Here is a 26,124-nt window from a genome sequence, read left to right on the forward strand (position 1 = left end):
TGTGCTGCTCGCGGTGCAGTCCTTGGGGAGCCGCAGTGGCAGTCTCAGCTGCGAGCTCTTAAGGAGACAAGATCTTGTGCGTCCAGCACAGGTGTACCGGTCAGCGTGTGTTTTTTAACAAGATCCCAGGTGATTCGCGTTCACGTGGACACCAGAGGCATAGCTCTAGGCCAGGGTTCTCTGAACTTTAATGTGTCAGAATCACCTGGAGGGGTTGTTAAAGCACCGCGTGGGCCTCAGCCCCCAGGTTCGGATTCAGTAGGTCCCAGGTGGGACCAGAGAAGGTATGATTTCCACCCGCTGTACGGGGTGCTCCTTCTCCTGCTTCTGGGGACCAGCCTTTGAGAGCTATCTATCTAGCCCGGGATGGGTGCTGAGTTCCTGCTTCCATGTCCCCTCTTTCTTGTATGAGCCAAGGATGGTTTTCACTTTTTTCTTTGTTTTTGGTTTTTACATTTTTTTAATGGTTGAAGAAAATCTGAAACAGAGTAACGTTTCACAACACATGAAAACTATATGACATTCAAGGTTCGGTGTCCGTGAATTTAAAACATCTTATTAGACCATAGCCAGGCTCATTAGTTTATGAATTGTCTGTGGTTGATTTGGCAGTGCCAGGAAGAGAGTTGAGTAGCTATAACAGATGCTGTATGGTCTACAAAGCCTAAAATGTTTACTCCTTGGCCTTTTACATAACAATTTTGCCATCCATGCTCTTAAGTCGTTTAGACATTTATAAATGGAAACTGTAATCTGCAGATCCTCAAAGATTCGATGCAGAGCACGTTAAAATAAGTTTAGCAACTATAGTTGCTTGTAGCAAAGTATAGCTGTCAAGTTTAGAAATAATGGCCCCTAAAAACAGTCCGCCCCATATTTTTAGGTATTGATAGCACTACCCTTAAAAACGTCTTTAAGGACTGGTTCGTTCTTAGCCATAAAGACAAAAGTAAAGAAGAGGCTTATTTGCTATCATATAGGTCCTCTTTCATTGACTTTAAGTATGTAGCAGTTATTATACAGTCGCATGTGTGACCGTGATCTAATTTGAATGAGCAGTGTTGTTTTTACTGATCTCTGAGGCTAGCTGTTCCTCTCAGCTGAGATGCATAGGCTGTGAAGCGTCTCTGGAGCCTGGCAACTGTTCCCGCATACCTTGTATTTCACCCATTCCTAAGGGGAGCCCGAGTAAGGCACCAAGACCACCATGCAGAGACCACCAGGGCCATCTAGCTGTGAGCACCCCCTCCTCCACAGCCACCCGTGGGCAGGAATGAGGCGCTGTGTCTGTCACTGGCACCAGCGTGGGCAGGCCTGAGGAGTGACGCCTCCTCTGAAAGGGAAAAGAGCCACACTTAAGAGTGCTGCTCTCCCGTCAAGCTTTGCAGCATACTGATTCCCATACTTGAGAGTTCTGTTTGGAAAAAAGGATGCTGTTTTCAGGAAACAGGCCATTTGATGCCACCATCTTCCCCCCTTAACTTTGGGTACTCAGGTTAGGAATGTGTGTCTTAGGATGGAACTGGATTAGCAGGAATTGAAAATCAAGCATGTGGATAGTTCACTTACTTCTTAACCTTTCCAATTACATTAGCAAACTTTGGGGGCTCAAGTGCAAGGTGGTTTTGGATGTGGCAACAACCAGTTGCCAAAAACAGATGGAGGAAATGAAACCAAGAAACAGCGAAGCAAAAGGACTCAGAGGACTGGGGAGAAGGCAGCACCTCGGTCAAAGAAAAGGAAAAAGGAAGAAGAAGAGAAACAAGCGATGTACTCTTCCACCGACACCTTTGCCCACCTGAAACAGGTGAGTCTTTTGGAGCAGCCCCTTTAAAAATTCAAGGAAGTAAGACATCAAATGCTTTTTCAACCCTATTAAACTGAAACTTTCTTTTTGTTGCCATCATTTCCAAAAGTAGAGAGTTATAGGGGTAAAAGATACCTCAACAGGGAACCTACTAGATTTCCTGTTTGCAAGCAAACTTGCACCTTATCCTGTTGGCACCCAAAAATTATCGTAAAATCGATGGATTGGTTGGCAATAGCCAAGATTTACCTGTGTTCAAAGGGAGCAGCCTCAGCACCAAGAAAAATTCTGTCCGCATTGCTGGCGACTCCAGATGCAAAGAAACGCAGGCATTAGTCTCTCCCCATAGTAAAGTGCATTCTTACACCTTTGTGGCTGTTACAGAAAGTGGGAGACAGCTGCTGAGAGTGCCGTTGGGGCACCTAGCCTCAAGTTCAGCCCTGATTCTTGCTGAGCAAAGAGAAGGAAGGTGTTTTTCTTGTTAGAGGCCTGGCAGCATCCCTTTAAGACAGATGAGAATAAGGCTCATTTTTAAGTATATTTCAAAGATTCTGTAGTCTCTCTCACTTATTCCAGCATTTTGATACTTGAAAGTTTTAAGTCTTATTTTTCTCAAGCCTTATTTGACTAAGTTGCCTTGGGTCTTAGAAAAATTGAGAAACACTTGTTTTTGTTTATCATGTACATTACTCTTAAATGTGTTTTTCAATAGCAGCTCTCTCTGCTCCCTCTAATGGAACCAGTCATTGGAGTGAACTTTGCCCACTTTCTTCCTTACGGCAGTGGCCAGTTTAATAGTGGGAATCGACTTCTAGGAACTTTTGGCAGTGCTACCCTTGAAGGGGTTTCGGATTACTATTCTCAGTTGATCTACAAGGTATGTTTCTTTGCCAAGGTGTTACCTTGCTTCCTCTTTGGATGCCATGTCAGAATTGGTACAGCTTGTCTTGTTTTTTTCATCGTTTACATCTAATCTTCCAAGTTCCATTTAAACTTTAGTCCAACTAAAAGGTTAAAATTTTACCGGGTAAAGTGTTTCCAATATGAACATTGGAAAGTTTTGTATAGGTCAGAATACAAATTATGAAAAACATCCATTTATGTATTTCTATAGCAGGGAAAATATTTTCCTATAATCTTTATTAACTCTTAAGATGACTCCGAATTCATAGTAAATCGTGAGAATAAAAAAAAAATGTAGTTAGGAACTTACCCTGAAAAACATAATGAAAAAATCTGAAAATGTATTTTGTCTAATAATTTAGGTACTAATTGCAACTTTGCATTAATTCTTAGGCTACTAAAATAAGATCAAACTAAACCAAGTTCTTTTGGTATTATTTTGTTAACAAAGTTTTATGATAGGCTCATTAGGTACTCTTTACTTCACATCTGACTTGTGTAAAGTGGTCTTTTTTGCAAACATATTTGAGAGTGTCATCAGTTGCCCTGAGGCTTCTCTTCTTTAGCGCTAAAGCCGTTCTCTTGTGATGCTGCGTTTATGTCGTAGTTGGCTTTTCTCTTCAGTTAGCCCCTCGCCTGACTCTTGCAAATGGCTTCTCTTCTGATGCAAGCTGTTCTCCACACAGCTTACGTCTTCATCTTCATGAAATCCCAGATCTTTGCAACGTTTATAGTTTTACCTTGCACTTGATTTGCATGGTGTTATTAGTAGAGTCCAACAATCCCTGAGAGACTAGTCAATCTATAAATGACAAACTGGTGACAGATGTTAAACAGGGAGAAATGTTTGGAGGGAAACGACATTTGTTAATGGTTCAGTCAGTTTCGTTATTATTGCTACTCCTTTTGCTTCTTTTTGAGATGGTGGGCAACCCAGATTCTAATATCTAAGATATGAGTTGCAGTTATTAGATCAGGATCTTAAATTCTCGAGTTTTTGATAGAACTGGGGCATATCTTAATTTAATAAAGGAATTTTTGAGAACTTTCTACAATTTATTGGCTGAATTTTAAAGCTGTCCTTCACTGGCTTTAACAGTGAAACTTGTAAAGAGTCGTATAGGATTGTATCAGGCATAATATAAATTTGCTTCTTAACGTCAAAGCTCAGTGCTCAAGCTGAGGAAAGTGGGCCAGCGGGCGATATGTCCAGAGGATTATGAGTATTTGTTCCCCTGAAAAGCCTCCTGGCCTGTACGTTTCTTTTTCTTCTTGGTGTGCATTTTAGGAATGGAGGTGCATCTGATTGCATTTCTGTAGCCTTGCCTCCCTGTGCTAGAAATTCACAGAACTAAGTTTTAGCAAGGTCATGGCATATTTGCTCAGTAGCATATAATTTAAAATTTTTTGGTCTCCTGCAGCAGAATAATTTAAGTAATCCTCCAACACCCCCTGCCTCTCTTCCTCCTACACCACCTCCTATGGCTTGTCAGAAGATGGCAAATGGTTTTGCAACAACTGAAGAACTTGCTGGAAAAGCTGGAGTGTTAGTGAACCATGAAGGTAGGATGTCAAGCCTCCAAGCCTTGTACGTTTGAGGAATTGGCCGGCTGTGCATGGTGAAATGGCAGTCGGGTTGTAAAGTTCTACCCGTTCATCAGTTTTGACTGATTTGTGGTTTTGTGGTTTTGCTTTTCCAGTTACCAAGAGCTTGGGACCTAAACCATTTCAGCTGCCATTTAGACCGCAGGACGACTTGCTGGCCAGAGCAGTGGCTCAAGGCCCAAAGACAGTGGACGTCCCTGCCTCCCTCCCGACACCGCCTCACAACAATCAGGAGGAACTAAGGTAGGAGTCCCTTTCCTCAAATATGCTTCAGTTATTTCATTTATTAAAAAGCGTATATGTGTATGTAGCATAATGTCTGTAGGAAAAGCATGTAAAACACTTAAAAGGTGAAATTTGATGGATATTTTTCTTTAGAATTTAAAGTTTATAAAACATTCTTACTATTAAAATAGAATTCGTTTGTGCATTTTAGACTTCTCATATGATATAGGAAGTTCAACAGATACAATAATCAGATAGATCTTAAGGCATTGGTACTCTCCATGCAGAATGTTTCAAAGATCGTTGTGTTTTATAAGCTGTTAGTGTGATTTACTGGGTATTGATGTTTGCAGATGTCAGAATAAAAGATCAGCAGTCACAGACAGCAGAGAATGCCTTTGTGGAAGAGAATTTAAGGACTATCCTGTCCAGAGTTTGTAGCTCCTTTGTATCTGTTCTTTCGCCCCAAGATTCTGAGTAGGGAAAATCAGCTTCCTATAGTAGATAATAGCAGCCCAGCTAGTTAGATCCAGGAGAAGTTCTTATATATCTCATCAGATTATTCTCTCTCCTTGGAAAATCTGCTAACCACCCTCTCTTTGATGAGACATCATTTAGACTAAGTCCCTTTACGGTATTAATGAGAAAACTGTGGACCCAGGGGAGGGAGCTTGTCCAGAGTTCGAATCCAGGTCTTTGTTTCTCCTGTACCTACCGCTGGATTTGTGGCAGATTTGTGACCTGGGAGCAGTGGTGGGAGGCGGCCTCCTGGGTGTGCCTGTTCGGTGCCCACTCCTGGGTTCACAGGGACTGTCTGGAAGCCTCTTCAGGTCTCCAGTTGAAGCTGCTTCTCACAGAGCCTGTCAGCATGACAGCGTCTCCTCTGCGGGGAGTGTGAGACACTGGGTTCTCTGGCTGCCCTACAGCGTTTAGCCCAGGACCACACTTGCCCTCCAGCATCATTGGCCTTGGTAACCTTTAGCTTCTCGGACTAGATCAGTCTCTTCTTCTTTTCACCTTCTTTATCAGTTAAAAATAAAGGCCTATGAAGGCATAGTGGCCAGGTTTTCCTGTCTCGCCACTGTAAGTAAACAGCAGCCGCAGGAGGGCTCTGTGCGCGTGCATCTGGGTGTGTGGTGGACGGCCCTTTCCTGTTTCAGCCACAGGAGTGTTCCCTAGTCTCAGTGATCTGGAACTTTGCAAAGGTGTGAGTATCCATTCTTTCTGTGCTGTGTAAATCTGAACATCTTCCTTCTTTGGCAGGTCTTTAAACTTGGATGTAAAGCTTTAGTCAGAAGGAAACATACCATTTAAATTACTTTACAGTTAAACATATTTTTTATTTTTTTCCCAAGAGATTTCCTGTTTGGCCCTGTACTGAATCTTTGGCTCCTCAGGTTGTGGTCACACACGTAGACAGGGCTGGGCTGGTGCGGTAAGCCCCCGGCGGCGGCCTCGCACCTGCTCACGTGTGTTTATTCTGCTCCCAGGATGCAGGACCACGGGGGTGACCGGGATACCCCTGACAGTGTTGTGCCCTCGTCCTCGCCGGAGAGTGTGGTCGGGATGGAAGTGAGCAGGTACCCAGACCTGTCCCTGGTCAAAGCGGAGCCTCCAGAGCCCGTGCCGTCCCCCATCATCCCAATCCTTCCGAGCAACGCCGGGAGAGGTAGGGCGCCCAGCGCAGCGGGAGGGTTGACCAACGTGAATGTTTAGAGAAGCTGTTAACACTCAACTCATCCTTCCTTTTTTTTTAAGGGTTGGAATCTAGAAGGAATGACATCAAAACGGAGCCGGGCACTTTATTTTTCACGTCACCTTTTGGTTCATCCCCAAATGGTCCCAGGTCGGGTCTGATATCTGTGGCAATCACCCTGCACCCTACAGCTGCTGAGGTAAAGGTGGACTGGCTGTTGGACTTGCGGAATACTCCCCATTTCTAGAGGAGAGTCAGGCGGCTCGCCGTGACATGTGCAGCTGGGTCATCGCGGGACCAGGTTAAAGTTAGGGGCGGCTGAGCAGTCCCTTCAGAGGTCTGCGCTGCTGCCAGTACGAGAAATTGATCTCAGCCTAAGGCAAGACAAAGAGGGCAAAGTGAAGTTAGAGTTCTCATTTTTTTTTTTTACTGAAGAATGTATATGGTAGAGAACTCTTCAGAGAAAAACCTTTTAATAACTGTTTGCACAGAAAATTAAGCAGTGAAGAGCACTGTCAACAGTGAAAGGTTTCCAGAAGCAGTATGTTCAGGTAGCGGCTCTCATATCAAGCATTAGACCATTGCTGAGGGTTTTTTTTACCCTCTTAATTCTTAAAGACGTTTCGTTGGCACCCAGAGTCCTCGTGCGTTGATGAGGCCTGTGCTTGTGGGCTGAGTCAGACTTCTGCTCAGAGCTGGGAGCGTCCACTTTGAAGGAAGCTTCTAACCAGCTGTAAAAACCATGACACGGTTTAACTCCTTCCTTGTATTAAAACGTCTAAAATAGTTTAAATGCTGTCTGAAGTATTTAACATTAATTGGAACCCCTGTATGAAGAATTCTGTATATGGAAGCTTTATTTGGATATTGGCCCATTAAAACCTTTCTTCCCTCCAAGACGCTTAAGTCTAAAGAAAAATGCTTGGATTTGCTTGCAGTGTTCGCATGGTGCAGAGAGCGTTTATCCTAATGTGAGTTTTTCTCCAGTGGCTCTCGGTTGCCTTCTGGGTGGGTAACGCAGCATTTGCAATTTTGTTGTAGAACATTAGCAGTGTTGTGGCTGCGTTTTCCGACCTCCTCCACGTTCGGATCCCTAACAGCTACGAGGTTAGTAATGCGCCAGATGTTCCATCCGTGGGTTTGGTCAGTAGCCACAGAGTAAACCCAGGTTTGGAGTATCGACAGCGTTTATTTCTTCGTGGGCCTCCACCAGGATCTGCACACCCTCCCCGACTAGCCAGCTCTTACCACCTGAAGCAGCCTCCTGTGCCGTTTCCTCCCGCGGGCAATGGTGAGCTGCTTTACATTTTGTTAACCCCAGACTCATTCTTGATTCTAGAGTCACTTGAACTTTAAGCGAGTAGCAGGTCACGTGTTGGCACGCGGTCCCGGGTGCTGTCTTCTGTGGGCGGCTGGACCGTTAGCGCCTGGCTCATGTTACATCCTCTTGTGGGCCAGGCGTCCAAACCATGTGCTCTGACCTGCCTTCCCTTGCGCCGCCTTTGTTCTTCTGCAGCCCCCACGCCTCCCCCCACGTACCCCCTGCGTCACACTGTGCAGACGAGGCTGCCGTCTCTGCCTGTGCTCCTGTCTTCTTTCCTTCCGCACTGTCTCCGGGCCCTTCTCTCCCGTAGGTGCGCTCACACGTTCCCCGCTGCTGAGAAGGGGGCCCTTTCCTCACACCCATGTGACCTCCCTTCCCTTCCCATCTTCCTGCTTCAGCCTTCCCCCCTCCCCCGATCTCTTCACTCACCAGCGTCTTGGTCTCTTGTTTCCATCCTCACCTGCTCTTGGAGCCCAGCAGCTCCTCAGGTCTCATCTCTGAACCTCACTGACCATTGCTGGTGTTGGAGTTTAAACTGTCAGCCTCCGGCTGCTTCTGTCACCCTCGCTTTCTTCCTGCCTCTCCTTCTGCCTTCATGGCCACACGAGTGACGTGCCCTGAGACCGCCTCTTGCTCTCCAGTCTGAGTCCTTACTTAAGTCTTTATCTTGGACCTGGAACTTCTTCGTCCCTCTTTGACTTTTCAAATCACACTCATTGAAGACTCTTGTGCACTTACCTCTTCATCTTTCCCAAGACGTTTTCGTATCCTCTTCACCCTCGAGCAAAAGTATTCTCTCTCCCCCAACTCACTTTGCACTTAGACTGGAGGTGACCCCCCGCATGTCTCCTGTGCTTCTCACAGCCCAGCGTGTTGTCCCAGCCGTGGGAGAATAGCTTCCTTTATTTGTACCCCAGTGTCGTGCACGTAATAGAGGCCCCGTAACCATTGCTTAGAAAATAAGATTTTCACTAATTACTAAAGAACAGATGATGGGACGTTAAATGAACCGTGTGTTAGTAAACTGATGCAGTGCAGCTTTACACCACCTGTCAGTTTCAGTTGCTAGTGAAAGTCTTTTGCCTTTAGGTCTTTCTGGATACAAGGATACTAGTCACGGTATCACAGAAAGCGCGGCACTCAGACCACAGTGGTGTTGCCACTGCAAAGTGGTTATTCTGGGAAGCGGTGTGAGGAAGTCGGTCAGAGATCTGGCCTTTGTGAACAAGGTACTGGGATATTCCTCCCCTGACTCCCCATCCCCCGCCACCCACCACGTCCTGGGCGGCGCCCTCTCGTGCAGCAGGAGGAGTCCGTCTGTGGAGGCTCCACAGACACCTCCTCCTGGAAGTTGCCATCAGCATGTGTTTGATGTGCTTGAGCTTAAAAGCCAGTAGCTACAGCAGCCCGTTAAGCTGGATCCGATGAGAACCATGCATTTTTAAATACAGTGAAATATGGAAAGTGAAGTTTATTTCTGTAAATGTATTTCCTCTGTGGCTAAATTATTATATGCTAAGTATTGGCTCATGGTTACCTTTTTACTACTTTTAAGGTAGCTACTTGCACTTTTAACAGAACAGAAAAACGACTCCGTGTAAGTCTCGTTTTATTCAATTTCAACTTGCTGAGCCCCCCACACCTTCTCTCTCTGCTTTGCAGGATTCCCGAGAAAGCTCCGGCAGAGTGGAGAAGGACATTGTCTTTTGTAGTAATAACTGCTTTATTCTCTATTCATCAACGGCACAAGCAAAAAACTCAGAAAGCAAGGTAAGATGAGGGCAGTCTCGGTCCGCCAGCACCCTGTGTTCTGGGAGGGCGTCCGCCACCCCCGCCCCCACCCCCAGAGCTCTCCCTGGGGGGTCTGATCCGATGCTCCTCAGGTTGGTCCAGATTGTTTCTGCAAGTTAAATAACTTCAGCTGATTGAACAAGAGTGGGTAGATCTGAACTATGTCTTCAAAGGTCAGAATTGAATAAAACACTAATATTAGAATCTGTAATTTTACTCATTTAATTACATATATCTTAATCACAACTATAAAATATTGCTTTATTAATCTTATCCCAATGGGAAAACCTGTTCACACACACGATGAAAGTCTATTCATGTATTTTGGGGGGAAAGTATCTTTCCTGTAGCGTGTTGGAAGAGGTCTGTTTGATGCTGTGTGAGTGAAGCGTATCTGCCGTAGTTGACTTGGACAGTACAGTTTTTAACCCTTTGCGTTGAAGGAAGTTTTTCCTCTGCTGTGACTCTCGTCACTCCTCCCTCCACATCACTGCACTTGTATCATCCTAGGAAGAAAGTTCTGGAGACTTATTTCTTTAACCGGCAGTAGTGCCCAGTGTAATAAAATTCCAGCTATGTGCCAAATAAACTTAAACTTTAAAATATATCAGCCTAGATGAGAGAAGGAATTTTTTTTTTCCACCAAATAATTTTTTAAGTTGGTGTGCAGTGCCTGCCTGCTTCTGAGTTTTCTGTGAGGCGTCTCTCTCTTGAGAACTGTGTAGAGTGAGGGTGCCTGAGAAGAGGAGAGCCTGTGGGTTTGCTGTTGGTTAATTTATGACGCTTCGTATCTAAAAAGAAACTAGTGGAACTTCTGTCTCAGCTCAGCCCTTTCTGCAGTTGGATCCAACCTGGCAGCCTCTGAGAAGAGTTACATATGATTTGTTTGTGGACAGGGGACGTCTTCCCTGTCTTTCACACTTATGCTAATTAATTAAGCCTAAGATGAACAATTTCAGAGGGTGGGACGAGCATGTAGAAGATTATGATCCAAAGTTCTTATTTGGTTTAACAAAAAACACTGTTCCGTCATATAAATTAAATTAGTTCCTGTGACATGAAAAGTTTAAGAGCAGGATATTCTCCAGAGTTAAGGCTTTGCAGAGAACACCCTCTCTGTCGATAGGTAAACACCGTGGACACACAGTGTCGACCTCTGCTGTGCGTGAATCCTCACCACTTACAGACCTAGAGCCAGACACCCTGGGTCTGTAAGAAGCCTACTGCTTGGCTTCTTGCTTGAACCAGAATTTGCTTCTGGGGCTTTGGAGTTAGTTACTCTTTCGTGTTTCTTTTTATCGTGCAGGAATCCGTTCCCTCGTTGCCACAGTCGCCTATAAAAGAGATGCCTTCCAAAGCATTTCATCAGTACAGTAACAACATCTCCACTTTGGACGTGCACTGTCTGCCGCAGCTCCAGGAGAAAGCTTCGCCCCCAGCATCTCCTCCCATCACTTTCCCTCCTGCTTTTGAAGCAGCCAAAGTGGAGGCAAAGCCAGATGAGCTTAAGGTAACAGTCAAGTTAAAGCCTCGGCTCAGAACTGTCCACGGTGGGTTCGAAGACTGCAGGCCGCTCACGAAGAAGTGGAGAGGGATGAAGTGGAAGAAGTGGAGCATCCACATCGTGATCCCCAAGGGGACCTTCACACCCCCCTGCGAGGACGAAATCGATGAGTTTCTGAAGAAACTGGGCACATCCCTGAAACCCGACCCTGTGCCCAGAGACTGTCGGAAGTGTTGCTTCTGTCACGAAGAAGGCGATGGGCTGACGGACGGGCCAGCAAGGCTGCTCAACCTTGACCTGGACCTGTGGGTCCATCTGAACTGTGCCCTGTGGTCCACGGAGGTGTACGAGACCCAGGCTGGTGCCTTGATAAATGTGGAGCTAGCCCTGCGGAGAGGCCTGCAGATGAAATGTGTCTTCTGTCATAAGATGGGGGCCACCAGCGGGTGTCACAGATTTCGGTGCACCAACATTTATCACTTTACTTGCGCCATTAAAGCACAATGCATGTTTTTTAAAGATAAAACTATGCTTTGTCCCATGCACAAACCGAAGGGGATTCACGAGCAGGAGTTAAGTTACTTTGCCGTCTTCAGGAGGGTCTACGTGCAGCGCGATGAGGTGCGACAGATCGCCAGCATCGTGCAGCGGGGGGAGCGCGACCACACCTTCCGCGTGGGGAGCCTCATTTTCCACACGATCGGCCAGCTGCTCCCACAGCAGATGCAGGCATTCCATTCTCCCAAAGCGCTCTTCCCCGTGGGCTACGAAGCCAGCCGGCTGTACTGGAGCACCCGCTACGCCAACCGCCGCTGTCGCTACCTGTGCTCCATCGAGGAGAAGGACGGGCGGCCCGTGTTTGTCATCAGGATCGTGGAGCAAGGCCACGAGGATCTCGTCTTAAGCGACACCTCACCCAAAGGTGAGGCCCCATCCGATGCTCTGTTACTCCAGCCTTAGGCTGATGAACGTTTGATGTCAGTGTTTCCATGTTTTTTCTCATGTTTGTTTCATATTTTGTAACAACAAGATGTGGATTCTTCATTTGCAAATGCAAATGTTAGCCTCTTTGTATCGTCCTACCTAGCCATCTTTTTCTAAACCCTTATTAGAATTACTCTATATCAGCATACATATTCCAACAGTTTGTAAAATACGTAGGAGAATGATTTGTAGATAACGGTTGCCTGTCCCTTACATTGGGGACCCTCTTCTTAATGTCACCTAGAAGGTGGGAACCATATTTAAAGCCATATTGTCTTATCTCAGGAGCAACAGATATTAAACAAATTTAGAGCCAGAAACAAGACACATAATTTTGGCCTCTAGGGTTAAGCCTAGATTGTCATTTTTATTGATGTAGCAAGTACTGCAGAATTGCTTTTTATTTATTTATTTATTTTTAAAGTTTAGCAGGTTTTTTTTTAAAGTATGAAAATGCTCTAAAGATAATTCCAATGAAAATATCAATTTCAAATTTTAACTCTGAGAGGAAAGGACATATCTATAGATATTACTTAAATGGACTGATCATTTGAAAATCTAATATGCTGCTTGACCAGCACGAAAGTGAGTTAAGTGCTTGTACAAATTTCAGTCATATTTAACTCTTTTCCACTTTTACAGTTTACTTTCCTTAATGTAACATATTCTTTCCCCCACCCCCCGAACTTCATAAAGTCTTTAAAACTCCTGCCACCTGATAAGCAGGTAACACCAGGTTTGTTAGGTCACGGCCCCTGGGCTTGCGTGGACCTGGTACGTCTCCGTGAGTGTGTGGTCTTCATTTCATTCTTGTTTTTATACTGTTTCCTGTTTTCCTCTCTGTTTAGCTAAGAGCAAGTTTGTCATAGAAAAATGTCTTTTTGTGCATGTGTAGGTGTTTGGGATAAAATTTTGGAGCCTGTGGCGTGTGTGAGGAAGAAGTCTGAAATGCTGCAGCTGTTCCCAGCCTACTTAAAAGGGGAGGATCTCTTTGGCTTGACCGTCTCTGCGGTGGCGCGGATCGCGGAATCAGTGAGTGCCAGGGCCACGTGGCCAGAGAGCTGCCCTCCTGTCGCACGACACACCTCACTTAACACGGGGCTGGTGCACGCACAGCACCTCAAGGTAGTGGCTTTGCCGGAGACGAGCCCCTGTCTCTGAAAGAAAGCAAGGCACCCGTGAGTCGCGGGTGCTTCCACGTTTGCTGGGTGAGGCAGCTCGCAAGGCTCAGGGCCTCTGAGGCTGGAGGGCCCCGCGCTGAGTGTCCGGTCGCGCTGGGCGGGTTTATGGCTGCTTTCCTGCCTGGGGCCCAGGGTTGGTCACCAGAGCACAGTCGGGTTTCATGAGCCCTTAGTCTCCGACGCCTGCTTGTTACATGCACGAGTGCCAGTGAGTCTACACACAGCGCTTTTGGAAAACCACATGATTTTAAGGCATTGTTTTCAACAAAAAAAGTCGTTGATGGGTTTTCTTCAGAGAAGCAGAGGACACCCTGAAAGCCAGAGTCCTGTACCCAACTGCTTCCTTTGGTGGAGCCCTGCCTAAATGGTGTGCACCTGTCATGTCTCCAGAGGACTGTGTCCACAGGGACATATTCTAGAAAAGACCTTTAGCACAAGTGATTTTACGAGCTAACCTTAAGGTACTCCCAGGGCCCCGAGAGTGGTGAGCGAGCTCCTCACACACGGTTGGGTTCAGAGTGCAGGCTGCTTCTGTTAACAGAGCTTAAAAGAGCCTCTCGTTACCAACAGTTTGAAAATGTTGACGAGTTATTTTCATGGAGTCAAGATGGGGCCATCCTCTGGCTCAAGGTTGCCCGTAGTCATGATCAAGTGACTTAACTTCTCGTTTATTTTGCTTCTTTCCAGCTCCCTGGGGTTGAGGCGTGTGAAAACTACACCTTCCGCTATGGCCGGAACCCGCTCATGGAGCTGCCCCTGGCCGTCAACCCCACAGGTTGTGCCCGTTCTGAGCCTAAAATGAGTGCCCATGTCAAGAGGTTTGTGTTAAGGTATTTTGTTTTAACTTCACATAGTACAGCCCAGGGTTTCTAGGCCTCTTAGTGGTTTCTGTGCTTCATCCGTCTGCCGCTTACAAGCCCTGCTGTCTCTGGCTGTGTCTGTGCGACCACATCAGGGAGCTCGCCGTGTGGCTCTGCTAGGCGGCTTTCCGTGTGTGCCTGTCAGTAAGAATTTGAACCAGCCTAGGCCGCCTTCGGAGATGTCTTCAGTTTTCCTTTTGTGTTTTCCCGTTGCTGTGCCGCCGTCCACAGGCCTCACACCCTGAACAGCACCAGCACCTCCAAGTCGTTCCAGAGCACGGTCACCGGGGAGCTGAACGCGCCCTACAGCAAGCAGTTCGTCCACTCCAAGTCATCGCAGTACCGCAAGATGAAAACTGAGTGGAAGTCCAATGTGTACCTGGCCCGGTCTCGGATTCAGGTGAGAGGAGGCTTGGCTTCCGGGAGGAGAGGCCAGGCTGGGCTCTCACGGCGGGAGGCTGCTGGCTTCTGGCACATGAGATGGCAGACTGGGGGCCGCGGGGAGAGAAGTCCCATCGGGTGGTGTCATTGTGTAGCCCTGGGCGCCGGCCGCTCCATCCGTGGTCCTGGAAGGGCGGATGCTTTACTCCCCAGACAGAAGGACAGCCTCCAGACGCCAGGTCTTTACATCTTGATGAGCGCTCACGGGCGGGGGGGGGGGGGGGGGGGGGGCGCTGTGGTTTCCCCGCCACGCGGGATCCGTGGCAAGCTCACTAGAGCTGTTTCAAGGCACTTGTGAAAAATACAAACAAAAATATTTTCAAAAGGTGCCTGGTTTTGGAAGCCTTCTTTTTGTGAAATCATCGTGTATTTTCTGATGGATAGATTGTGGAACACCGTACAGGTAAAGCCATCTCTAGGCTGCTAGGCTGAGCATTTACATTTTCGCCTGTGGTCACACTCCCTGAAGAACCACACGTCTGTGCGGCGTCCCCGTTGGAGGCCCGGGATGGAGTGACAGGCTCGCGCACGGCCCGCCTCCTCCGTCTCTAAGGCTGCTCACCCTCCAGGCTCCGCCACTGAGCGGTGCACCGCCTGCTGGCTGTGTGCCCTGGCCTCAGGAGACCAGACCCAGGCACCATCAGGTTCTGCTGCCTTTTTTCTCCGAACAGTTCCCTCGAGTCCACTCCCAGCTCTGCTGCCCTGTTCAAATCGCCCGTCTCACCTGCAGGCACCAGTGCAGGCCGGCCTGGCCCCTCCCGTCCCATCCCCTCAGAAGCCAAGGTGGTCCCTTCAGATAGACATCTGACTTGCACATTGTCTGTATTCATTTATGCTCTTCTTTCTATAGAAACTTTTAGGGTCTTGAGTCTTGATATTTTGACTTTTAACCAGATGGACCTGGGTGAGGGTCGTTTTTACTTACTGCTTTCCCTGTGACGACCCCTCTCAGCCTGAAGCAGTGCGGCCGGCCGTCTGAGACGTGCTCCCGGATTAATTCTTGTGCAGATTCCTGCCTGTTTCTCTCTACACACAAACCTTGGGTCCCTGAGAGCCGGGATCTCGCGGTGTGGACCCCAGACCGTCCGCACCAGCGTCGCCGGGGATTGGCGGGTTTGGGGTCCCCAGCCTTACTGAGTCTGGCCCCCGAGGTGGGGTCTGCAGTGGTTCTGCAGCCGCCAGAGAGGACCTCCTGTCGCAGATCTAACCTCCTGCTGTGGCCTTGCCTCTGGGTTCCTTGTCCTTATTCCGAGCTGCTTCCACTTTATCTGAGTCTGCGCTTTCTGCTCTTGATCTTTTTATCTGATACCTTGTTTTCATGTTACGAATACAGCATCTTTCTGCTCTTTTTGCGGTTGTCTCAAAAATGGAGCCTCAAAAGATTCCACTTCTGGCAGTGGTGTCTTCCTCCTCCGCTCAGTTACTTCTCTGTTTAAAATGTTGCCAAGTAGCGCATTCACTCGTCACCGTTCCTGTTCTTCAGTCTTGGTTTTACTCCCTTACTGCCACATTGAGGGTTTCTTAACTACCTGTGTTCAGTCCTTCACCTTTAACCTGAAGTGTTTTTGAGAGTTTTTGTTGTTGGGTCACCTTTTTCCTTCCTCCATTCTGTCCACCTCCCTCCCACCCCCTCCCAGGTAATCACGTTAACGACCTATTAAGCATCCTGTGTCTTTTCCGTGCTGCTTTCTCAGCACTGCGTGCACACCTGTGGCAGGTGGAGAAGTGGGATTGTCCTGTCTGCACTCTTCTGCATCATCCTTTTCTCGCTAGTATTCAGACTCCTCCAGGCCAGCTGAGGTGGCTCTGCTTCATTTCTCTTTCCTGGCTCCTGATGCCTCGTGGTGCTGATGAACTGTGATTGAGGAAGCCGTCCCACTGCGGATGAGCATGCATTTTGTTTATAATTTTTTCCCGCAACAAACAGTGTTGCCATCAGTATCTCATACAAATATCCCCATGTATTGATAACTTCACTTCTGTGGGGTGTAGGCCCCAAAGTGAGATTTCTATGTAGAAGTACGTGTACTTTTCATTTTAGTAGACATTGTCTGTTTTCTAGAAAGCCTATAATTGCACACTTCTTCCTGCAGTATGTGAGACTGTTTTTCTTGTTTTCCCGTTTCTAGTGTTACCACCCTTTTATATTTTTGCCAGCCTATTAAGCATAGACTGACATTGTCACCTCAGTTGCAACTGTTCGTGTTTGCCATTTGGGTTTGCTCTTCTGTGAACTGCGTCTTCACATCCTTTGTCCATTTTGCAGTTTATAAGAACTTGTATTGTTAGGCAAAGCATGTATGTATTCATCTCTATGCAGACTCTTTTTGTGTGTTCTGGTTTGTTCACCTGTGAGTCACATCTGGAATTGCACAGATAAATTGCATATGAAGTTAATTCAATTCACATACCAAAATCTCTAACAGCAGCCCCTGTACTGTGTGCTCCCAGGTGGTGCTTGATGAGGGCTGTGTCTGGCGGGGATCTTCTGGTCAGTTTATTTGAGAATGCAGAAACTCAAATTATAATAATCCCTTATAGTTAGCCCTGTTTCTGTTTGTTGTTTATTGTTATGTCAGGTCCTTTTAGAAATAGCAGTGGGATAAAATCAGTAGCAGAAGCCATTAGCCTGTTGAGTTGGTGGGATCTGGGAGTGATACTAGGTACCAGAGAAGACAGCCAGACAGAACAGGTGCTCAGCCAGGCAGCTGTGTCACTTTGTAAAAACGCTCTAAGAGTCTGGTGTAAAAAAGACAAAAATACAAGGTAGTGGTATCATAGTTTTCAGTGGGAAGATTGGAGGAGAGCGTGGTCAGTAAAAAGGTCGTGTGAGTTCAGGTGGAGACTTGAGTGTGGCTTCTCCTGTGACCCAAGGGTGACGGCTTTGTGTGAAAGAGGATGCAGGCCTGTTGTCCACGGAAGCAGAGTGGTTCTGAGGTGTGTACGCGCATTTCTGCAGGGGCTGGGCCTGTACGCTGCCCGGGACATCGAGAAGCACACCATGGTCATCGAGTACATCGGGACCATCATTCGGAACGAAGTCGCCAACAGGAAGGAGAAGCTTTACGAGTCCCAGGTGAGCGCGGCGTCCCCTCCTGTGCCATCTCACAGCCCAGGCGCGGGGCCGGATCTGACCGTCATGTGGTTTAAGTTCAGTGTTGAACAAGACTACGTCTGGATATTCTTGTATTTTCCTTCTGTTTTTCCCGTCCGTCTTACTGTCTGCAAGGACGTAGCTGGATCGATGCGCCTGGCTTCACAGGCAACCTGCCAGCGTGGTGGTTCTATTCACAGCCGTAGATGTCACCTGAGGGGCTGGTGGGTGGTCCCCAGCGAGTGTGACCGGGGTGCATGTCGGTGCACGTCCGGCTTCGCCCCCTCACGTGGACGGGAATGCGGAGGGGGTTCTGACCTCTTTCTCTTTCAGAACCGAGGCGTGTACATGTTCCGCATGGACAATGACCACGTGATCGACGCCACGCTCACGGGAGGGCCTGCAAGGTGAGGCGGGGTGGGAGCGGGAGGCGTGCTGGGGCCGCGCGCTCACTGTGGCTGTCAGGCGTGGGAAGAAGTTTTATTTACAGTTGTATGTTAGGGAGTTCCCTGGCACTGCAGGGGTTAAGACGCTCCGCCTTCACAGCCAGGTCCTGGGTTCCGTCCCTGGTCGGGGAGCTGGATCCTGCAACGGCGCCGCCCCCAAACATAAATAAATAAGTAAATAAATACAGTGTGTGTATTCTCTTAATGGGCAGAGAGAAAAATAATTAGGAAAAAGTTTTCCCTGTGAGCTGACAGGTTTTTTTAAAGCTTTTTCCACTTGTTCTATAGTAAGTAGTTTGTGAAATGGTGGCTTGCAGGTATATCAACCATTCATGTGCACCTAACTGTGTGGCCGAGGTGGTGACTTTCGAGAGAGGACACAAAATTATCATCAGCTCCAATCGGAGAATCCAGAAAGGAGAAGAGGTAAGTGCAGGGGTCGCGTCTGTGCGTTCCCTCCCGGGGGCAGCAGCTGACTCCTCCGTGCACGTAACCTCTCAGCCCTTTGCTGTCCGTTGTTGCTAGAAAAGCCCCCCTGGAAGGTCCGTCTCCGCCACCCTGCAGATTTCTCCCCCGATGGTCTTTGTCCTGCAAATTCCGCGTGCCCCCCGCTCGTGTGACCCTGTCCGTTTGGTTCAGTGACCCTCTCTTTAAAAATGATGCCAGTCATCGAGCCGATGACAGACATCAGGCGATGGGTCCCTGAGGTCATTGCAGCTCACGTGAGGTCGCCCTGAGGCTGCAGGCAGCACATTCGGGGGCGCCCTGTGGGTCCCCATCGCTCCTCCTGACACTTAGGGCCAGAACAGTCTCACAGGTTTTCTGTGAACAGATTCCTGAACAGTTTGGCTGTTTCGTGAGTGTTTCTCTCCCTCTGGCCCCACAGATTACTTTGGTCCAACACGCCGCCTGTTAGGTCGCTACTAGTCTTGATCGCCTTGTTTGCGTTTCCTGACTTTGTCACAAACGTGTTGAGCCCAGTCCCGAGGTGCGCTGGAGTTGGGGTGTCCTGGGAGGCACCCCCGAGCGGTGTCGCTCCCGTGGGGAGCTCCCCTCTCGGGGCAGAGGAGCCCGAGGCTCTTGGCTTGGCTGACGCCCCCAGCCCTGTGTGAACAGAGCTGTGAGGTTATACTTGCATTTTCTGGCCATCTTTTTGGAATGTGGTTTTTTAAATCAAGAATTGACCCAGGGCCCATTTTGTACATCTCACTGACTTGATGAGTACATTAAAGAACGTATGTGAGGACCCCAGTGTGGGTGTCACAGCGTGGGGGACCGATGGAGGCCCCACAGCCCCGGCCCTGCTACACCTCCCTGCTCGCAACACCCCTGCGGCCTCTACTTCATCTTACGGGCAAGGAGAAAATAATTCCTCCCAGAGCTCCTCGGAGAGCTCAGTAATTATCCGTGTGTTGCCTTCCAGTGTGGGAAGGCAGGCTTCGCGAATAGTGTCCTGGGATATTTGAATCAGAGGGACCTTGGCGGCGCCAGGTTCCTCAGGGGTCGGGGTCCAGGGGCACGGCTCCGCGACTCCCGTCCGCCTGACAGCAGGGCTCATCTGAGGGAGGAGCAGTGATTGGGTTGCCCCTAAATAGACATCTTTTAAATATGCTTTTACGTGAGGAAAGATGGAGGAAAAAGATGTTCGCAGGCACGGGCGATTCCTCTCCGCCAGACTTGCTGCCCCATTGGCCAGAAGGGGGAGGGGGACGCCTCCTGGGGGCTAGGGCGGGGGAGGGCGCCCGAGTTCCACGCGGTGGGAAACGCACCAGCCGCCCTTTCTCCCACCCGGCCTGGCCCCAGGATATGCCTCCCGCTTGCCGCAGTCCCTGTGGGATCCGGCAAAGCACAGCCTGAGGGTCCTCGACGTCCTGTTGAGGGTCCTCCATCTGCCCGCCCAGGTCCCGCGTCCCCTCAAGGCGCCAGGGCTTCCTTTAGTCCCGTCCGCTGGCGGGCTGGCCTTGAGCAGCGGGCGGGCGGCCTTCCTCACACTGTGTCTTGCCGTGGGCAGCTCTGCTACGACTACAAGTTCGACTTTGAGGACGACCAGCACAAGATACCCTGTCACTGCGGCGCCGTGAACTGCCGCAAGTGGATGAACTGAGGCATCCCCTGCTGGCTCAGAGGGCGGCTCGTCCCTAGGAAGGAGCGACTCAACACACCATTTGAATTTCGCAGACGGAAAGATGTTTTTGTTTTCTGTTTTATGACTTTCTGAGAACTAGCTTCTGGGAGTCTGGCTTCCTCAGTCCTTTAGGTTCAAGGAGCACCGGGAGAAAGCGACCCAAGCACCTTGCCTGAGGTTGCCGCGGTTAAAGAATTACAGGATGGTCCAGCACTTTTGTTTTTTTTTTTTTCTTTCTTTCTTTTTTCTTTTTGTGGGTGGGTTTTGTTTCGTTTTATTTCTTTAGTCTCACTATGGAGAAACTTTTACTGGGGCAAAGAGCCGATGGCTGCCCTGCCCCGCCCCAGGGCAGGGGCCTTCCTATGAATGTAAGACTGAAATCACCAGCGAAAGGGAGATGTCCAAAGTGCTGGCCACGGCCTTATCTGAAAAAGGGGCAGGCCCTCTAATTTAAAAATTTTTTAAAATAAAGTAGACACCACTGAACAAGGAATGTACTGAAATGACTTCCTTAGGGATAGAGCTAAGGGATAATAACTTGCACTAAAATACATTTAAATACTTGATTCCATGAGTCAGTTTATTGTAGTTTTTGATTTCTGTAAAATAAGAGAAACTTTTTGTATTTATTATTGAATAAGTGAATGAAGCTATTTTTAAATAAAAGTTAGAAGAAAGCCAAGCTGCTGCTGTTACCTGCAAAACTAACAAACCCTGTTACTTTGTACAAATATGTAAATATTTTGAGAAAAAAAAATACAGTATAAAAATAGTTATTGACCAAATGCTACCAGGCTCTGCAGCAGCTCGGGTGCTTATAAAACGTTCATAGGGATGTTACAATATAATTTTGTTATTAAATATGCCATTATAATTATGTAATAACCAAAATTTCAACCTAGAGTGTTTGGGGTTTTTTGGAAACTATGGTCTATTAGTACCTAATTGTTTTATACATCTTACTTCTGATAGAACGGAGTGTATGCTATGACTACAACTTTTATAGCTGTTTTGGTAATTTAAACTAATTTTTTCATATTATATTGTTGCATCCCTACTTCTTCAGTCAGGTTTTTTTGTGCTTACAATTTGTGATAACTGTGAATAACTGCTTAAAAATACCCCCAAATGGAGGCTGAATTTTTCTTCAGCAAAAGTAGTTTTGATTAGAACTTTGTTTCAAGCCACAAAGAATCATGTAAACATACTAGGATCATGTAGCAGGAATTCAGATCTAACTCTCTAGTCTTCTATTTAACACAAAAATTTGAAAAAGAAAAAAAGAGAGAGAGAGAGAGAGATGTGACTGCTTGCAGCTGCAGGGCCCCGGCAGAAGGGTTTTGGAAGACGTCATTTTAAAATGTGTGTGTAGGAACTGTTTGTTTACATTTCTTTAATAAAAAAAAAACACACTGTTTTGTGTTTGCCTGTAGAAACTTAATCAGCATTTTGAACCAGGTTAGCCTTTTATTTTGTACTTAAAATTCTGGTACTGACACTTCACAGGCTAAGTATAAAATGAAGTTTCTGTGTGCACAGTTCAAGTGGACTGTAAGCTGTTGGTATATTCAGTGACGCAGTTCTGAACCTGTAGTGTATATGGCATGATGTATTTTTATCTTACAGAATAAATCAATTGTATATATTTTTCTCTTGATAAATAGCTGTATGAAATTTGTTTCTTGAATATTTTTCTTCTCTTGTACAATATTCTGACATCCTACCAGTATTTGTCCTACCGGGTTTTTGTTTTGTTTTCTGTTCTGTATAATAGTATCTAATGTTGGCAAAAATTGAATTTTTTGAAGTATACAGAGTGTTATGGGTTTTGGAATTTGTGAACACAGATTTAGAAGATCACCATTTACAAATAAAATATTTTACATCTATAAATGCTGCCTGGGTCTCTGTTAGCGTTCTGATCACAGCTTGGAAACGGACGAGCTCTTGAACTTAACGGACAGCTTGGCCCGACCTTTCAGAATGACTGGCCTGTGGACATAATCAACTTGGTTCTCTTCCTTTTCAGTTGAAAAGTTCAGATCATGCCTTCTAAGGGGGCTGCTAAGAACTAGGAGCGTTGAGAATCCCACTCGGTTCCTACAGCCGCTGTGCTCCGTGATCAGCCGTAAACAGCTGCTGGGCTGCGCAATTTTACGAAGAGTCTCCACGCCCCCGTCACCTGACCGGTTCTTTTAAATGCGCATCTGAAACACCTCCCGACTGTGAAGCTGTCCATCCGTCCGGACGGGGCTGGACAGGATCGCGTCTGCGCCCGGCTGCTCTCACTCGGGCGGCCTTTCCTTCTCGGACCTCACTCTCGATTTCTCACCATCAGACACGCGAGAAAGGGCTTAGAGTTGCCGCCGCCGCCGCACCAAGGCCCGGACGGGCGAGCAGCGTGGTTCTGGCGTCAGCGCCGCTGACCTGGGTGGACCCGGCCTCCCGGGGAGAGGGGCGCGCAGGCCGAGGAGCTCGTGGGTCCGCGGGAGGAGACAGCGCCGTGCACAGCGTCGGTCACAGCGAAGCCCAGCGGCAGGTGGCTGTGTCAGCGGGGCCAGCTGGTGCCCCAGACCCCGAGCGGCCCCGGCCCCACGGCCCCGCGGTCAGCGGCCGCCGTCGCCCCGTCTTTGACCACGTGCTCGACTCCTCTACTCGACACGTGGAAGGCCCGGACCGTGGCACTGGTCCCTGCGTCATCACTGAGCTTGTAATCTGATGCGGAGACAGAGACAGGTGGTTTTGGAGATGGAAATGGAGGAGGGAGGGAGGAGGGCGGCCCGAGGAACCGGGGCTGGCGGGCGGCCGCGGCACAGGCAGCTCTGTTCCCGCCAGGATGGCCGCACACGCCTCACCTGTAGTTCCCCAGGGTTCTTGGAACGTCCATCGCCATCTACTCGGTAGAAAGAGAGAAGACCCCCTCCCCCGTCGCCGTGTCCCCCGCTCTCAGCCCTCTGGGAACCCCGTCCCCCTGGGCTGTCGGAGGAGGCGGGGGTCTCGCTGGGCTGCGCCTCCGTCCCCGCCCCCCGGGGGGTGTTTTCCGCACTGATGCCGCCCAGGCCTCCGGGGCAGGGTCAGCATTCTCTGCTGCGGCCCAGACCCCCACCTCCCCAGGCAGCCTCCCAGGGTGGCTTCTGACGGTCTCTCCCTGCACATCCGGGCTTGCGTGTTTGAAAACCGCCTTCTGGACCCAGACATTCTTTGAACCCAGTTCTTGCCCCGCCAGTGAGGTGTGAAGAGTGTCTCACTTGCTTTTCTTTGGTGACGTCCGTCACCTACTTTGCTCCATCAAAGGCCCAGCAGGTGCGGCACCCACACGCTCTCCCGCCCCAGGTCCCCCCAACCCCACCCGCTCCCCGCCCCCCCGGCAGCCCCAGCCCCACGCGCCCCCAGGTGTCTGTCTTTAGCTCCCTTGCCCTCTGCAGCCTCATCCAAACCTCCCCCTCGTCCACGTGGTGACAGCTTTCCAAGCTCCTACCTCCTTAGCTCCAAGCCAGGGACGGTCGGCACCTTGTCACTATTACAGCAGCTTCTCCTGTGACCAGAAGAGCTGCACTCCCAAGACTCGGTGTTTAATTTCTTCCCCCGAGCTGCTCCGCCGAGAGTTCCTTAACCCCGGGGGCGGCAGGCCGACCCTCCGGTGCCCCGACCGGGAAACAGGCACCGTCTAGCTGTCCTCTCGGGCCTCATCCTGCAGCCCTGGCCCGAGGCCCCTTCACTGTCAGCAGGAGGTGACCTGCCGACCGCGCCCCGGGCGCGCGTGCTCAGGCCTCTTTGTGGTCCGTCCCCCGTCTCCAACTGGAAGCCCTCCCGCTCTCGTGCCCCGACCCTGTGAGCGCCACGTGCACGTAAAGCTTTAGTTTTACTGGACAGCCTCAACAACTGAAGTTAGTCCTTGGGGGCAGGGCCTGGCGCTTTCAGCACAGAGAAGCAGGACGAGCAGGTGTGCCGGTTGTGTGTGGTCCCCCAGGCCCCGCCGCCAGCAGCCCCTCCATCGCAGAGAAGAGGGCGCGTCCACCTCCTGGTGAACAGCGGATAGACGAACAAAGACAGTCAACTTCTGAAACAAAGTGATACATTACTCTTGACGGTGCAGATTAATACCTGTATAAAAATACTTCTTTTGTAATTAAAATACCTTTATTTTTATTTAGTAAAAATGTTTGAATTGGAATAACGGAATCACTAAATATCAGGCCTAGAGATCATGTAGCTCAGTGGTTTTCAATATTTTTAAGCAACAGAACGTTGACAAAATTATTTAAACCTTTAAGTAATATTTGCACATGGTGAAAATGCACGTTCCCAAAAGCACCTAGTAAAAGCTAGGTCTTCTCTGTGCAGTGTCTCTCAGCCAATTTCCCGATGCGCTGGAAACCACTGTGCTGTTTTCCTGCAGGTTTCAAGCACATTCACTCAGACACACGTATAAAATGTCCACATTTATCCTTCAAAGAGGGGGAGGGGGAACACCAACCACAAAACTAAACTAAAAGATGTTTAGGAAGTTTACCGTTTCCCTCACGAGTAACGCCGTGATGGCTCTATCTTCAGGTCTGTGCCTCAGGTACACTGCATGATAGCAGTTCACTGGACTTTTAGAGCAATGTTTTATTGGGGGATAATTTTAGATGAACAGAAATGTCGCAGAGACAATAAGGAGAGTTTCCGAATCCCCCTCACCCCATCTCCCCTCATGGTAACATCTTACAGAACGTTGGTGCGTTCCTATTTACTAAACACAGGCATTGTTTGGGTCCCACCAGTGTTTTCAGCAGCGTCCTTTTCCTGTTCCAGGACCCCATCCAGGCCACCACGCTGCATTTGGTCACCATGTCTCTTTGGTCCCCTCTGGTGACAGTGTCTCAGGTTGGCCTTGCTCTTCATGACCTTGACAGTTCTGCTTTGACAGTTTCATTCTTCATTATGTTCAAGTTTTCCTTTAAAACGTATAGCACGTTTTTGTAACAACTATATTTAATACCCGTTGTCTGCTAACTCTGCCCTCTCTTTCATTTCTGGGTCTGTTTAGTTGGTTGTTCTTTTTCTCCTGCTGACACAGGTCACATTTTGTTGCCTTTTCCACATCTAGTAATTTGTACGGGACTCCAGAATTTGTGCTTTTATGTTGAGTGCTGGGGTGTGTTGTGTTCCATTCTGAGGCCGTTAAGTTACTTGAGCATTAGTTTCCTCCTTTTGAAGCCTGTTGTTCCAGCGTTTCGGGCGGGGTCTGGTCTAGCCCCGCGGCTGAGGTCTGGCCCTGTGGGGACACACGGACGCCCTGGGTTCAGTGCGGTGTCTCGGCTGGTGTGAGCTCTGGAGGTGGTTCAGCTCCTTGGAACGTGTTCTTGGCTCAGCCTTACGGGGACACAGTGCCCTGTGGGCAGTGACATGGCCAGCCTCGGGCGGAGGCCCCGTCCTGTGTGCCCCACCCCACCGCGTCCTGTGCTGCAGGTGCTGGTGGTGCTGCCCCCTAAGCTGTTCTCAGTTCAGCAAGAGCAGCCGCCTTGCGGGGCCCCTCCCTGCACAGCAGCTGGAAGCTGTCTCTGGGCGGAAAGCTGGGGTGACTTGAGGCTTCCCGTGTTCTCTGGGTGCCGTCCTGCAGTCCTGTGATCCCAGTTTGAAAAGAGTTATGTGTCGTTTCCTACTTTTCTAGTTGTTTACCCCAGGAGGACAAGCCCAGACCACGTTACTCCCTCTTGGCCAGGAGCACTACTTTTCTCATTTTTGATCAAATGTTTTCCTTCCCGTCAAATTCTATTTTCTTTAAAGGCATTATTTACCATGTTTCTTTATACCGCTGTTCCTTTTATTCATGTCTCAAATTATTTTTTTTAATTTCAGATTTCTGCTTGAGTTCTGTCAGTTGTGAGTTTTCAAATTCTGCTTTGCGGTGCCTTTTCAGGTGACTGAATGTCCTCTCACTTGTTTGGAACCAGCGTGTGGTCGTGTTGTTGCTTCTGGAGCCTGTGTGCTTTCATTCTTTCTTCGCCACGTCACCTCAGCGTTCTCCCCTACTTGCTGCCGTGCTCACAGGACCAGGGCTGCACGTACAAATGCTGTAAACAGGGATGCTTTCTTCCTGTGATTTTTGTTTTTGTTTCACCCTTTATGTGAGAAAGCCCAAGGACCTGCAGG

At 48.6% G+C, this 26,124-nt stretch overlaps 1 protein-coding gene across 19 annotated transcripts in view; it reads left to right on the plus strand.

The window, feature by feature from the left end:
- KMT2C (lysine methyltransferase 2C) overlaps window positions 1-21,472 on the plus strand; it is a 268,850-nt gene extending 247,378 nt beyond the window's left edge. For 7 of the 19 annotated variants that reach the window (XM_057733880.1, XM_057733885.1, XM_057733886.1 and 4 more), the window contains 17 exons: window positions 1,595-1,807; window positions 2,520-2,684; window positions 4,132-4,273; window positions 4,411-4,558; window positions 6,031-6,209; window positions 6,299-6,435; window positions 7,278-7,527; window positions 8,650-8,789; window positions 9,223-9,330; window positions 10,658-11,777; window positions 12,735-12,871; window positions 13,708-13,850; window positions 14,112-14,280; window positions 17,281-17,397; window positions 17,749-17,822; window positions 18,179-18,287; window positions 19,873-21,472. In XM_057733880.1, the coding sequence (XP_057589863.1) occupies window positions 1,595-1,807; window positions 2,520-2,684; window positions 4,132-4,273; window positions 4,411-4,558; window positions 6,031-6,209; window positions 6,299-6,435; window positions 7,278-7,527; window positions 8,650-8,789; window positions 9,223-9,330; window positions 10,658-11,777; window positions 12,735-12,871; window positions 13,708-13,850; window positions 14,112-14,280; window positions 17,281-17,397; window positions 17,749-17,822; window positions 18,179-18,287; window positions 19,873-19,965 (3,444 nt within the window). In that variant the 3' untranslated portion in view covers window positions 19,966-21,472. Of the gene's footprint in view, window positions 1-1,594; window positions 1,808-2,519; window positions 2,685-4,131; window positions 4,274-4,410; window positions 4,559-6,030; window positions 6,210-6,298; window positions 6,436-7,277; window positions 7,528-8,649; window positions 8,790-9,222; window positions 9,331-10,657; window positions 11,778-12,734; window positions 12,872-13,707; window positions 13,851-14,111; window positions 14,281-17,280; window positions 17,398-17,748; window positions 17,823-18,178; window positions 18,288-19,872 lie in introns of those variants that run through there. The other 12 variants (XM_057733894.1, XM_057733896.1, XM_057733898.1 and 9 more) reach the window with 9 other exon arrangements.
- Window positions 21,473-26,124: the final 4,652 nt, after the last annotated feature.

Source organism: Hippopotamus amphibius, chromosome 4 (assembly GCF_030028045.1).
Source record: "Hippopotamus amphibius kiboko isolate mHipAmp2 chromosome 4, mHipAmp2.hap2, whole genome shotgun sequence".
Taxonomy (NCBI): Eukaryota; Metazoa; Chordata; class Mammalia; order Artiodactyla; family Hippopotamidae; genus Hippopotamus; species Hippopotamus amphibius.